The sequence below is a fragment of the Strongylocentrotus purpuratus genome, unplaced genomic scaffold (genome assembly GCF_000002235.5).
Source record: "Strongylocentrotus purpuratus isolate Spur 01 unplaced genomic scaffold, Spur_5.0 spur5_scaffold_14, whole genome shotgun sequence".
Taxonomy (NCBI): domain Eukaryota; kingdom Metazoa; phylum Echinodermata; class Echinoidea; order Camarodonta; family Strongylocentrotidae; genus Strongylocentrotus; species Strongylocentrotus purpuratus.
This window is the reverse complement of record NW_022145599.1, coordinates 12,399,852-12,415,263: the sequence shown is the minus strand read 5'-3', so window position 1 is coordinate 12,415,263 and position 15,412 is coordinate 12,399,852. Positions and strand designations below refer to the sequence as shown.

Below are 15,412 nucleotides of genomic sequence, written 5' to 3'. Positions count from 1 at the left end.
CCCGATTGAGCTAGCGAGCGAGGTCAGAGGGAGGGGCGTTGGCGGTATTGTTTTCATAAGCATGCAATCTCGTACTGAAGACAGAAGGGTCTTTGGTAGTCATGGAGTTGATGGAAATTAATCATCGAGATAATTGTTCTCGACTCCCATCAGGTAAAGAAATTTATTTTGATTAAGTGGTATAAAAGAACATACGTTTATTTTATCACTACCAACATCCTTTGTACGATGTAGAAACTTGTATAAGTGTTTTCACATTTATTAATTCCTGTCAAATTCTATATTGAAATATCCATTGGCAGTTGTGTCGATTCCAAACTCATTGATTTACATGTACTTGTCAACATTATAATTTTTACATATAAATACCGTACATACAGTTTGAAAAAAGTTTTTCAAATATTTCAAATCAACGAAAATATAGAAATACAAATGAAGAGGGGAAAAAGATGAAGCGTGAAATAGATTGTTTGGGAGAGGAGTGAGCAGAGAGAGAGACACAGAAAGGGCAGAAAAACATTAATAAATATATGGTTATGTATCAGAAAAGAGATGAATATCTTTTTCATACAAAAACAGGGAAAATCAACCAAAGCCTCAGACTAATGTGGAAAGATTAATTAGCATACATTTCTCAACAAAAAGATTTTCCATGCGACTCTTTTCAAAACTCAAAATGAATTTTAATCCCCGTCTTCTCTGGGACACCTCATAATACCCCCCACTGATGTGAAGCTCTGTCTGCAAGCCCATCTATATTTACTTCATCGGAGCTAAATCCCACGCGAGACGATTTGAGCAGTGGAAGAGGATAAAACAAATTCAGAAAAATCAAGAATAGATCTAGAAGGATTTGGTAATACCAATTTCCTAGGCACGAAGTCCCTATCAATCACGGTTTAAGACGTCTCAAACTCGGGGTTTCTCAGCGAGTGTGAGAAGAGATTTCCTGTTGCTCACAACAAAAAGTAGCATGAACCTCTTTGAATGGTGGGGGGGGGGGGGGAGGGGTGGAAACTTAAGCTTAATATTGGTTGGTGAAAGTGTGGGATGGAAAGGAGAGAAAGGGACTTTGTTGACCTACGTCTGGTAGTATATATATGGACTTTTCCAGACTTGGGGAGAGATGGAAAAGTGAGATGATAGAGTATAAAGTGGGGGAGATAGGGAGAAGAGGGTATTAGCTGGCAAAACGCTGAAAGTCTGAGAGTTGGGACCCTTATAGACAAACAAGATGTTCATAGGGGGTTTGGTGAAGTCTGGGAGTTAGGAAGTTGGGGAGAGGGCAGGGAAACAGGGAATATACATTACTAGCTGGTGAAAATCCAGTGGTATGGACATCCCAAACTGCGGGGAGATGTAAAATTGAGAGAATATCATTGGAGCTCAAGATAGTCTGGATGTAGGTGGGGAAAGGATGTGAGGAGTATGAGGTGCAGAATATTGTATGGATGAAATCTTCAAAATGGGGATAGAGAGAAAAGAAATGTTTTAGATAATGAAAATGAGGGAGAGGTAGAAAAGAAAGCAAGAGAAGATTCACAAATGGACTTCAAAAAGTTGTCAGTCAAAAAAAAAAAAAACTTTTACAAATTTGACAAAGCAACAACAATCCAATATTAAACAAAAAAATGCCAACAAATATATTTTAATTTGAAACAAGTAATTAGTACACAAGTGATTTTATTGCCTGGGTTTGCTTTGTTTCATAGATAAATGAAAGGAGGGTTTAAGCATCAATGAAAAGAATTCTACTTACTTTCTTTCACTAAACCTGATGGTGAATGGGCAGCCCTCTGGATCTACTTCATAATCACCCAGGTTGATTTGACTTGGTTTACAGCCGTACTTGCAATGGATAAACAACTCTCCGACTTGCTCGTTCACAGCGATGTTGTTCACGACTACAGCTAGCTTCATGGTATCTACAGGGCACTTCTCTGTAATTTACAAAGAAAATAAATGTCATGTTGATAAAAATTTTCACAAAGTAATTGACTGCATATTTCTTAATGTTAACTACATCAAACTATAACAATTAAATTATTGGAGGGATATACCGCCGAAGCAAGAAGATAACGACAGGTGCAAATATTTAAACATATTTGATACATTTATTCATTCACCACAATTCTTAAAACAAGAGGAACTCACCAAACTGTCTTGATGTCACACACTTCCTGCAATAGGTATGCTGCAAAGAGAAAGGAGAAATAAAATTAAATACATGAAAATATAATACTTCAAAATGGTTGGATATGATGAAAGCTGATCACCTGAATACATTAACATAAAGGAATTACTGTTGTTTATTACATCACTAAATATACATGTAATGTACATGAAAATGCAAGTGGTGCAAAGAATATATATGATCTGAAATGTAAATTTACCCATCTAAAGTTTAATAAGACAAACAAATGGTGATGACAGTTAAGGGAGAACCTTCTATATTGATGAAAAAGGAAGGGTGGTGTCAAAAAATGAGATGACAACAAAATCTTCAGACTGAGACTGAGACATTTTTGTTCGTGCAAAACATAATTTTGATATCGATATTCAACTGTAAACTTGTAGCCTCTAGCCAGCAATTAAATTCATCCACATGTACAGCTAAGCTCCAGGATGCTGGCTAATGTACGTCTATGTCTCAAGAACAAAGTGTAACATTGGGAATTAAACACTCCACATCGATTAAGGAGAGAAGGTATAAAATGAATGAGGAATAGGTCCTCGAGGCAAAATAAAGTTCCTGAAAAGTGGTGATGGTTATGATTAAGTAAGCTATAAACATATCACTTATAGCTCGTTGCCTAGAAGATATTAGGTCTGAATGCTGAAGGCTTCAGGCATCAAACGCCTTACAGAAAGTGAAGAAAATAAACAGAAATGATGTAAAAACATGAAAATATCTGGGAAGGAAATAATGAATGAATCAATAAAACTCTCCAATCCAATTGACACTTTGTAAATGATGAGATCACAAAGTGGAAAAATAAACATTATAATGTTCATGTCTTTCTTTTTACTGGCAGTGACCCGCAGCAAAGTCATAAAATAGTAAATTTATATCCAGACTGCTGTGTTGGCGAGTTTTTGAATTTCCTGTTACGTCAGAAGAAATACAACATTGTCTTTCTTCCATACAAACATTTCTTAAATCCTATCCCCAGTGGATTCTAGATGTATTTTTACAGCTATGACAACACTGTGATGCAATATTTGCCCCCAATTAAACACAATAAGAATCACTATGGCTCGAAATCTTTATTTCCAAACTGTAACCCCTCTTCTCCCTCTTCTATCATTTTGTTCTTCAATATTTATAGGTCAAAAGCCCATCCCGAATCAATATAAATATAATACTTAGAAATACAGAACACTACTTTTTACCCCTTTCTCTGCGCATATCATTCATTTCCTCTTTAGACTCTTTTTCACCACATTTTAAATCAATTTGTTAATGACATGGTTTTCCTTTAATCACATCTTTATTTAAAATTACCTCCGGAACAGGGAATATTACTCATTTTATTTGACTTCACAAATATTTCCCTGAACAGCAGTTACACTTCAGAACATGACTTTACAATCATCTTTCATCACGCTACTGTACCAATTCCAACTCATTTTAAAAGAATAATGGGGCATATAGAACCATCGAAATCAGAATTTTTCCTCATTTATACCAATCAATCCGCAGCCAAGATTGAATCTGAATATTATGTGCTTCATGATAAATAAAACCTTCTCTTTTCTCAAATTCTGTTTTCTGTTTGAAACTTGTTAATTCCACAAATCTAATATTAATCATTTCAACCACATTTTACCTTTGAAAATTAAAATTGTTGTCCATACAACAAATGTTTAACAAAAATGTTTTTGATGTTTCTTGCCTTTGGTCACTGGTAAGAGGTTTAGAACCAAGGCTTTAAAAGAGCTACCTCACATATTTAAGTTGACATAAATGTCTGTAAATAGAACAGTTAGAGGGTGCAGCCCTACTTATCAAATTGTCAATACAAGAATTGGTGCCTTCAAAACAAATTCAAAAAGTTTGTGTGGAAAAGTTCGGCCTTTAAATGACACAATGAAACTTTCACTGATCCTTTCTGATAATTTGAATGCTAAATGAACAGTTCTCTGCATAGCCTTTGTACTAAATCTCCATCAATGTTAGATCCCACTTTAAGATACCAGTCTTTCTAGTTTTGATATTAACTAACTCTTAAAACAATAACCCTTATTTCTTATAAAAACAATCATGATCTCATATCCTTCCTCCTTGTATATATTCAAGATGACAGATTTTAAAACTGTGGAATAAAAAGCGAATCAACTTTTGAACATTTTCCTTGTGGAAAAGGCAATCATAAAACCTAAAGTCATGTGCATCACATCTATAAGAAAAAAGGAAAAAGGCCCGAAGCACTCGTCTTGGACATAGCATCTAAAACGTGAGCTGAATATTAAATTTCCTTTTCATCTTTTGTGCATTTTTCCTCCTGTCAACTTCACTTAAATTCTCGTGCTAACTACACATTTCCCAGCTCATAACGAGCCTCTCTTTTTTCTCTTTCTGCCAAAACTTTTACATAACAATGCCGAACATATGGCTATTGTTTGCATCTAATGACGGCACATACAATGAGACATATGTCTCTGGAGATAGCGATAAAGTTTATTTGCTGCCATCATATTCGGTGAGCCAGTTAAACCGAATCGGAGGTCTTTCACACTTCAGCTTGTGTTACAGTTACGGTATCCCCAGGCGATACAGTATTCTGGGAGATGTACATTTATGTCTTCGACGGAAGTGGGTGTGAGACTTGGATGTTTGCGAAAAAAGCCTTAGATAAAAGATAAAATATTCATCAGGGCCTCTTCAATCTAGGTTTTCATGATCAAAAACAAAAACAAAAACAGAGACACATCTGAGAGATGATTATTTATTACATCTGCCTCAAATGAGGTGGCTTCATCTGATGTTTATCGAAACCCAGGTCAGGAAACATTTTGAACAAAGCCAAACAAAAAAAACAGAAAAGATGGTGAAAGACATTTGAGGAGTTGCCTAATATGTTACTTGCCAGAGTTTGCTGTTTTTTTTTTCTTTCTCAAACTTGAAAAAAGAGGGTGGTTTCTTCCTCATACACAAATTTTAGACATGCAATTTAAAAAAAAAAAGTGTTGGTAATCCCCTTCCAAAATCTTGATCACCCTCAATTGAGCACAACCACCCATTAAGTTGCAGATTATCAGTGCAGGATATATTTAGAAGGTACAAGATCATGGGATGATCTTAAAGGATTAAAGAGGTGGTCAAGTGTTTAAACCCATGCCCAACATATCAACTGCTAACCCAAAATAGATTCAAACTGCTTCCTCTCTCTCTCTTTCTCTCTCCATATACCCCCTTTTCTCTCTTTCTCCCTCCTCAATATCTCTATGCTAGTCCTTCATCCCCTCATCCTTTTACCTCCTTTTCCCTGTCTATATGTCTACCATTTTCTTTCGTTCTCTAAACGTCTATCTTTCTCCCTCCTCTCTATCACTCTGATTTTTTCTCCCTCTCTACCTTTCTTCCTTCCTTATGTCTCTCTATATATCTCTCATTTTCATTCTCACTTCTCCCTATCTCTGTTTATCCCTCTCCCATCTCTCTTTCTTATTCATCCTCTCTTCATCTATGTCTGCCACTCTCTATCTTCTCCCTTTCTAAGCCTCTACTTTCCCCCTTCTCTATCTCCCCCCTATCTCCCCCCCCCCCTTCTCTCTCCATCTCTGTCTGTCTGCCCCGGCCCTCTCTGCATGCCTCTATCTTTCTCCCTCAACTCTACCTCTGTTTACCTTCCCCCCCCCCCCCTCTCTCTCTTTCTTATTCCTCATCTTTCTATCTATCTATGCCTGTCCCACTCTTTCCTTCTCTCTCTCTCTCTCTCTCTCTCTCTCTCTCTCTCTCTCTCTCTCTCGGCTTCAGGCAGTGGCATCTGAACTTGATGTTTATAACAAGCGACATGAACATGTTGCCAAGATCGCTTACAGGCTGAAAATTGAGTCTCTGCTCCTGTGGTCAGTCTCACCTGCCTTCCCACAAATCATTAGAGAAACAGAGTACTTCCTCTCCAGAAAAACAATGCCCGCTAAGAATAGACTGGCGTCAATGACTGATACAACACTCCACATCAAAGTGCATTTGAGGGTAAATTTGGCGCAAGAGGGAGAAAAGCCCGCCGTATTCATGACGAGAAATATGCTTGAGGTTTAAAAGAGGTTAAAATCTTGAATAAGAATTCATCTATATTGGTCACAATGAGCAACAACACACGTATAAATGTTTTTCTCTTTCATGGCAAAAGGCCGACTTGCGTGCTGGATCATTACACCAATTTACCCAAGTGGGACTGAAGAACCTTGTGTGTTATAATTTCATTCCGACTCTGAGAAACCACAATTTACATCCGTGCTCTCTCCTCAAGAAATTGACCTTGACTTTATAATGAAACAGTTCATAGTTTTTGCTTGCTCATTGCGCTAGGAAGCAGATTTCACATGAGTTCAAGTCATATTAACATTAAAGAAAGCCTGCCCATACATGCATCAATATTCAAAACATTGAAGAAATTGTAATTTAAACATACAGGGAAAAGTTATCTGACAAGAACTTTTTATAAGGAGAATGAAGAAAAAGATTTTTTTCTAATACTTGTAACCAAAGTCACATTCTAATATTTACTGTACATGTACATTACGTATTTATAACTACATGTACATGGATATTCAGAATTTAATGAATTGATAAAATTGTAGAAGTACAATAAAATATCAGATTAGATCTGTCTGTGAGCCCAAAAGAACAAAGAAAGCATTTCCTATGTATGAAACATATTCCCTTTTCAAAAAAAGTAGGAAACTTTTGGAAATGTAGGCCATTCAAAGTTCTTTCACAATTGATTCCACCACACATACGGAAATTACACTGTTTGTGCAATTGTAGAAATGTGAATGTACTTCACAGAGGAATATAAATCTGAATTGAATTACAGTTTATAGGATATAGAATTTCAAGGAAATCGGACTTGTAAACATATATAATCCTGCGATTTCCTCGGCAGTGAGATTTACCGTATGAAGAACATTTTTGGCAGGATAGAGAGCCGGCATAAAACCATGAGCCACCTCTGGCTGGGACATCCTGCAGGCTCTGACTAACTTTCAGAGGCTATTCATTTATAATCCCGGAACCTCTGCATTCAGAGTTGCGGAATCATCAAAATGTGACCATTTCTTTCAACCATATATATTTTCATTTTCATTTCATCTATTGCCAACAGTTCAAATACATTGTACTTTAGCATAGATATATTTGGTAATGAAGCCCCAAAATGGCTAAAGCTAGTCAAAGCTGGCCCCAAAGAATAAGGATAATATAGATTTATCATAAAGCCTTGTTGGTACTTGTGTTGTATGCATGAATTTCGTAAAAACAGTGAATGAGGACACAAACTAGAAAGTGTTGATACACTATTTCTCAAAATATACTTTATTCATGGTAGTGAAAGAACCAGCATGATTCTTCAACTTGCTTTTGTAACTTTCAAATCATTCTCATAACTTTCATCTAATTTTTCTAACTTTGGGCAATTCCACGGTAACGGAAGGACACTCAGACAAGATTTTTGAACTTCAGGTTCATACTAAAAGAACTGTTTTATTAGTATAAGATGTGAAACAGTACAGATATAATACCTATATAAGTGCCTTTAATTCTCCCCCCAAAAATTGTCATTATAGTTAAGTAGTTTAAGAATGTGCATATTAATTATCTCGGTAACGGAAGGACATAAAAATGGACATGGTTTTTCCAGTTAATTAGTGTTTATCCAAACTTTGTGAAGTTGATGAAGCTTTTCACTTGACTGAAACACATTTTGTTCCCCATAGTTTAATACATACTAATAAAACATTTCTTTTAGTATGAACCTGAAGTTCAAAAATCTTGTCTGAGTGTCCTTCCGTTACCGTGGAATTGCCCCTTTCTTAAACCTCTTTTTAAAAAACCTACAAATACTCTATTTGTTTACTATAAAATATGTCAGGCGCGATGGCTCAGTGGTAGTGCAGTGGTCGCGTAACCGGAGATCCTGGGTTTGAAACCCAAGTCGATGGCTTTAATCCTCATTACCAAGTCCCTCGGAGACGTCCCCTGCCTGCTTACTTACAAGCACGTATATGCTTTCATAACAGTCAGGTAACAAACAAACAAACAAACAAACAAACAATAATGGGAAAGAAAAATAGAATGACGGTACTTACCCCACACTGAGTAATGACTGGGTCCTGGAAAACCGATCGGCAGAGCAGACAGTAGAGGGTTCTATTGGGTTGCTCCACAAATACAAGGGCCTCAATCTACACAGGAGAGGGAATGGATGGATAGATGTAGAAGGTAATAAGAGATCAACAAATGAAGAAGAGATTTGAGACAAAAGTGGACAAGAGCGAAAACAAGATAATGAAGATAGCAGACAAGAAGAAATGAGGGGATAAAATATTAATAAAATTAGGAATTCAAGTTTAAGATGAAAGAAAGAAAGGGTCAAGAAAAGGTTGAAGAATAATAACAAGTGACAATGCAAAATAAAGAAGAAAATGAGAATGGGAGAGAGGGCAGAAAGAGAGGGAGATACAAAGAGAAAGAAAACTCAAGAAGGCATACACTGTTTTGATTTACCTACATCAATTTGATCCAGAAGAGAAAAGAAAAAGAAACATCAATTACCATATTTATCAAACAAACTAAAAAACTAGCTACAAAGAACAACATGCTTTGTGATCCATATTTAAACAATCAATGAAAATTATAAGAAAAACAGAGCAATCAGAAAAATTTACAACTTTAAAGTAAAGAAGCACATACAGTGTACTAAAATTCAAGACATTTTAAAAGAAAAAAGGAACAATAAATAAGAAGCTAGAAAGAATTTATATGAGGCTTACAAAAGAAATTTATGAGAGAAGAATTTTGCTAATTGAAATGATATTTTTCAAGGATTTCAACACAATATACAACAATTTAAAAGAGCAATCATGGTCATAACATATATACAAGGAATCTCCATCAACAAAAGATCTATCTGGTCTAGCTTAATAAACACTTCAATAATAGGAACGATTAACAGACACAAAAGACTCATAGTAAAAATCGAGGCAAACTGTTCAAAGGATGGATAAACACACATGTATAAGAAATTTCAAGATGATTTCTAGGCACAAAGACTTCTACAAATCAAGCATTCTCACAAGACTTCTACAAATCAAACATTCCCACAAAAGTCTAAGAATCTACTACAAACACCAATGCATGCTGGGTCCAAGATGGCCACCACTTCACAATTGGTTACCTCATCCTCCTGCGGACTGGTCATTCTTTGAGGTTTGGGTGGTGCTGGCGCTATGGAAGAATGGTTCAAAGCAAACTTCCCAAAGCTAAGGGGGGTCGACATCTGCTTGGGTGCTCCTCGCTATTTCCCCATTACAGTGTCATGAGAGAATGAAATGAAGGCAGACATTTTACCATGAGAACGAGACCAAGAGAACTGTATCGTCCTTTCCAAACTGGGTTCCAGGTACATACAATCCATGTTTACACGATCTCACATCAATTAGTTCTTGGTCCAACATGAGAGTTCCTAGTCCTCAGAGAGTTCTACATGCTTGACTAGAGCCAAAACTTTGGATGTGGCAAAGTTTTCTCAAAGCTACCATACTTATTATACGTCTCCTTTACATCTAGATGTCTATTTCTTTTTGAGCGTCAGCCACATGTACAATTTTAATAAAATAACATTATTTCAACTACTTCTCCCCATCATAAAAATCTCAAAAAGACACAAGGAACTCCAAAGTCATCAAGATCAAGCAGAGCAATATGTCCACACAATTTTCCCTTTCCTGGCAAAGTGCATTCGGAATTCACACATCCATGACTGAAAAAACTAGTGAAAACTCTTTTGAGAGGAGAATGAGAAAAATAAACTAAGCAGTTGGCTTCCTTCTTCAGCTAGGCTCCATGTCTGAATTACCAGCACGATTGATTGAATTTTCCCACCACAACTTAAACGTAAAGAAAATTTGACTTTAGGTGGAAGTTACTCACTAAATCACTACACGTTTCATTCAGCCCCTAGAAAACGGGAAGGGACGGGACGGGAAGGGGGGGGGGTTGGAGGAGGAAGCGACAATCTGACGTAGCTTTACAGCATCACACAACTCCAAAGAGGGAAGGGGGAGTGGGAAATGGTGGTGGTTTTCTCCTAAATTGATGAAAATTGGGTAAGCTGAATGATTGCCTGATGACAAAATGTGTGGTGAAAAAGGAAAGTTCCGAAGCTGCACACGTGCAGCGTTAGGTATGAGTAAAGGATGTTAGAATACGATTTGTCAGCCAGGGAAGGAAGGATGAATTTTATTTCCTTTAAATTAAATGAATTAGTTCCAAAGCTAAATCACACAAATCTCTTTTCATGATGTCGAAAATTGTATTCCATCAGAATATTACTGAATGATTTTTTTTTAAGGTTAAATTTTCTCTATCATTCCCACCCCCCCCCCCCAACAAAAAAACAAAAAAAGAGAGAGAGAGAGAGAGAGAGACAAGACAGATTTGAATGTTCATTCCAAAGCAGAAAGAATATATTAATGATTTTCAGTACTATAGAATTAAAGTTATATACGCATTGAAAACTAATACTATTTGTGGTGGTAGTTTGAAAAGTCGTAGTTGCTCATAGGAATAAAAAAAGAACAAGTCTGAGTAGCAATAGAAAATGTAGTAGTAGGAATAGTATGATAAAGCTGTAGATAAGAATTTAACATACTGTAGTACTAGTATTAAAAAAATCTACTTACTGCACTGTCCATATCCTCATTGTAAGAGGCACTGGAGGAGCTTCTGTTTTTAAAAGTAGGTGAGGGTGGGGCCAATGAGTTGTTATCTCCACTGAAATTAATGCTACCTGTAAGATAAAAGAATAAAAAGGAACAAAGTGTCAAAGATATATTTTTTTTTCTTGAAGTTTCATAGTCCAAAATAAAAAAGTGTTTGATACAAACTTGTTCATGTTATCTCCTTAAAGTCTGCCCAGTTTCAATAAAGTTACATTCTCTCCAAAGGAAACAGAATATACAGTATTCAACAAAAGTGAGTACCCCCTTTTGAAAAAACAATGAATACTCCAATGTAGTTCTTTAGTGTGCTTCACCGTTTTCATGAAATGAATGTGTTATACCTATAAATGTCTCACAGAATTAGAACTCTATTATTGCTTTAAGGCTTGTAATTTGTATACAGTATTGTAGAAAAGTAACATAAAAATATTTAAATTTTGTACTCAGTTTTTTTGGACACTGTATATGCCATGAAATATGAACCGAATGAGTAAATGAGAGAATAAATAAAATGATGAACATACTGAAGTGTTCAGCAAATGTGTTCATTTTAATTTACAGTAACCTTCACAAAGAATTGAGGAAATAACTGACAAATTGGTATTGTTTGAGAAATAACAAATTAGTCCTTTAATAAACACAAGCTAATGATAAAAAGAAAGACTAATTTCAATTAAAATGACAAAAAAAATAATAACAGGGAAAAAGAAATATCACCAAGCAGACATGTACATGTTGACACTACAGCGATTCTCAACAAACAACACTTCTTTTGTTTCAGCTTACAGAATTTAAAATCCCAAATGAACTAATCTACTGTTATACTTTACTAATAATATTTAGAAGTTCAATCTATAATAACAAATCAGTATAAAGAAAGAAAAATAAATCATCACAATATAATTATATTTTAGGTTAAAACTACTTGCCTCACTAACAGACCAAACTATAAGTAAATACAATTGCATTTGTTTAATTACATATATTTCCATTAAAAAAGAAAGATAGTTGGGATAACAAAGCATAATATTTTGGTAGTATCCTGTCATATGCTCTTGCACTGAAGGACAATGTATGAGAAGTACAAACCACAAGAAAATGTTCGAAGACTCGATCAGAGTACATCATCAAAACGTTCCCACAACTGAATTAACACACAGTGAACAGCAGCAACAACACTACTTCAACACATTAAAAAGCCATTAATCTACTTACACTAGACACCTGAAGTTCCTTCTCACGCAAACAACAATAAATCCATCAATCCTGGTTCATCACCGCTAATTAACATTTAAATACCCAAATCCAAAATTCCTTCCACTTCCACCCCTATTACGACAGGACAGGACCACATAATCATAAATGTATTGCTATCTTCATCATCATCATTGCTTGGGGTACGATTAATGTTTCGTCTACTTCGACAAAAAAGTTTTCTTGGCTTCCATCCAGAAGTCCACGCATTCGCCTGCCAAGGGGATTCGCTGGAAGAGGGGGCTACAAGTTGATACATGTAGCAAGCTTGTACATGACTCGGTGCATGCAGAAGCTGGCGAGGGTGTGGGTGTGGGTGAGTGCGAGGGTGTGCGTTGTGTGTGTTTACATCAAAACATGTGTATACAGGTTCCTCCTGTACAAGAAAGTCCCGGGTTGTTTGTGAGTGTGTGTGATTGAGTGTGTTTGTTTGTGTGTGTCACAAGCAATAGGTCACCATTTAGGGCTAAATGAACTCATGTAGCCGAGAAAAGAGCGAGCACCCAATTGAGGATTTGCAACAGGAAAACCGATATTAGCGGAGAAAGACCCCAAAATCGGCTGCCATCGACGAAAGGCCAAACTGCAGAAAGAGGGTGCTATTAAAAGCTGGCAACTTCTGAAATTCATTTGGATTAGGCTCATCATATGTCTCCATCAAGCTGTTGGCATGAAAACAAGCTTTCATTACTGATCGTGAAAATTGCACCACATAAATGTTGCAAGACTACTAATGAATTTCCTAGTAAATTAATATCTACTCGAGATCTGTACAGATGTTTTTTTCTAGATTTCTTACAGATTTCTTTGGCATGGTCTTTGATGGGACAGTTGGTCTTGCTTATTCCTCCATTTTCTAAAATTGTAATGTTTCTATTTGAATGAGTGAATAAACTGAAACTAAAAAGTTGAAAATCAATCTCACTACCACATACATATCATTTGCTGAGAGCCAGAAGGGTGTATTGACCTTTTGGCACTTATAAGACGATATTTAAGAAGTGCAATAGAATAAAATTGAAGCATATAAAGAGAACCTGCTTTATACTTCGTGGCCCATATGTTCATAAAACATTAGTAAGCTAGTTGTCAACTTATTACATAGGCCTCTTTAGAAGGGGGCCCAGGTGTTGCAGAAGTAACAAGTAGGCGTAGTAAGGTTTTATGAAAATGGACCCAAATGTTTTCTGAAAGCAAAGGGCTGGTCACACCATTGCATCACTGCTTTTTAACAGGCTTTTTTCAACAAATTTTATAAACTAAAGAAGAAATGATTATTAAAAAAAATAATGGATTGTTCAGCAAAAAAACATTATTACACATTTTAGTTGAAAAGTTTTCAAATATGATATTCTATGACAAAAAGTGATTTTCTGGTGTATGTTGTTAATCTAAAAATTTCTGGAGCACTTTTTAAAATAAACTTTCCCTCTCAGCTTGCATATCGTGCTGATTTTGCTGCATACATTACATACAGAAGGTCAATGATTGGTAATAATGGTAACATAATTCCTTATAATTCCCTTTCTCTTTTCTTGCCAATGAAGAATCATCACATGGCTACAAAAACACCGAGAAAAAAAACACTCCCCATGGATGCATACATGCACGCATTGGAGGTTGGATGATCGGACAAAGGGGTGTGGTCGTCGTTATGATGTCATATGATTGGCAGGGATGATCCCTATATCCTGCGCGTGCCACCCCCTCCACTCCTAAGCCCTCACTTCACAATTATAAAGGTAATCTAATGAAACATAGGCATGCAAGGTGACAAACGTGGGGACACTCTTGCGTTTTTTGTAAATTAGATAATGGGCAAGTAATGCTTGTGAGCAAGCGAAGGGTATGCATCATTTTTAAGAAAATAGATATAACATGATGGCAACTACTTTAGAAAAATGAACCTTCATGAGGCAATTTCAATGGCCTTGTATGTTACCTTTGGAAATGACAAACATTGCAATGACTTTTACGTAACAATTTCAATGGGACATACAATAATAATAATATTTAGCTTTTATATAGCGCTTAATACAAATGTCTCTAAGCGCTTTACAAATATACTAGTACAATAAGGTATTGAAATTGCCCTTGAGTTGACTTTTCCAAGGTAGTTGTGATCGTGTAATATAATTTTGTTTTATCTCTTTCATTAAAAAATAAGCTTCTCTCAAGTTATTTTTTGGCAACAACTGAATGACTCCATACTTCTTAGTAAGGAAGCATTTCATGGACACAGTTCAAAACAAGATATTAAAGGTATTACAAAGTCTTGGGAAATTTTGAAAAATGGGTGGATAGTGATTCTTAACAAGTTTGATATATTTGGATGCCCCTGTTGATGTATAAAAAACACCAGAAATTTTAACCCCTAAAACACTTCTGCTTTTGAGAAATATTGAATATAAAGATTTACCGGTGCTCCCGGTAAATTTTGATAAATTTCAAATAGCTCCTACGGCCGTACAATGTTAGCTGCGACCATGAAAATCTCAGAGTATGTAGTTGTGGTATATAATTTCCGAACAAGAATAGCTAATCGGTCGATTTTAGTCAATAAACATTGTTTTATAGCTTAATTAATATCTTGACCTTGAGAGGGAGCTATTCAACATAAAGTGTTTATTATTTACAATTTCACCAAAACTTTGTATTACCTTTAAGCTATCAATAGAATGGTTTTTAAAAATGTGGGGGGCGTGGTGGCTTCTAAAGGGTTAAGACGCTCTTCTTCCAGAATTATTGTTTGAGGGTAACTACAAGGAATTCAACAAAATGTTAAAGGTGGTAAGTTTTGAAAGAGGTAAGATGTGTCAAATATAGAATATCAAATTTGTGTTTTCTTTACAATTTTCTTGTGATATTTTCAGGAAATCACCAAGTTGTAAAAAACAAAAATATTTCTACATGGATAGATCAACCTTACAAGACCCTTTAAATGTTGCATCTTGATATCTAGTATAAATCTGCTTCAAAGCTTATCTGTACTAGTTTATAGAAGGGAGTAGACCACCCTGCAAGGTCACTGGACAGATGGTTATCTCATCAACTCAGATCTCAATTAACGTAAGAAAAAGAGGATCATGGGAGACCGATGGTCACCGATTAGGCATTGTTTTTATATAGAGGGAGCAAGTAGCTACAAGTAGGACAGTGTGGCTTTAAATACTTTCTCATCATGTCAGGAAGGAAATCATTTAATCAA

The 15,412-nt window shown here is 35.8% G+C and overlaps 1 protein-coding gene across 3 annotated transcripts in view; it reads right to left on the bottom strand.

The window, feature by feature from the left end:
- LOC575835 (E3 ubiquitin-protein ligase TRAF7) overlaps positions 1-15,412 on the bottom strand; it is an 81,006-nt gene that overhangs the window by 32,717 nt on the left and 32,877 nt on the right. Inside the window, exons 1-6 of one of the 3 annotated variants that reach the window (XM_011683496.2) lie at positions 12,166-12,358; positions 10,912-11,018; positions 9,405-9,524; positions 8,317-8,412; positions 2,155-2,194; positions 1,760-1,940 (exon numbers count right to left, since the gene is read on the bottom strand). In XM_011683496.2, coding sequence (XP_011681798.1) covers positions 1,760-1,940; positions 2,155-2,194; positions 8,317-8,412; positions 9,405-9,524; positions 10,912-10,923 — 449 coding nt within the window. In that variant the 5' untranslated portion in view covers positions 10,924-11,018; positions 12,166-12,358. Of the gene's footprint in view, positions 1-1,759; positions 1,941-2,154; positions 2,195-8,316; positions 8,413-9,404; positions 9,525-10,911; positions 11,019-12,165; positions 12,359-15,412 lie in introns of those variants that run through there. The other 2 variants (XM_011683493.2, XM_011683495.2) reach the window with 2 other exon arrangements.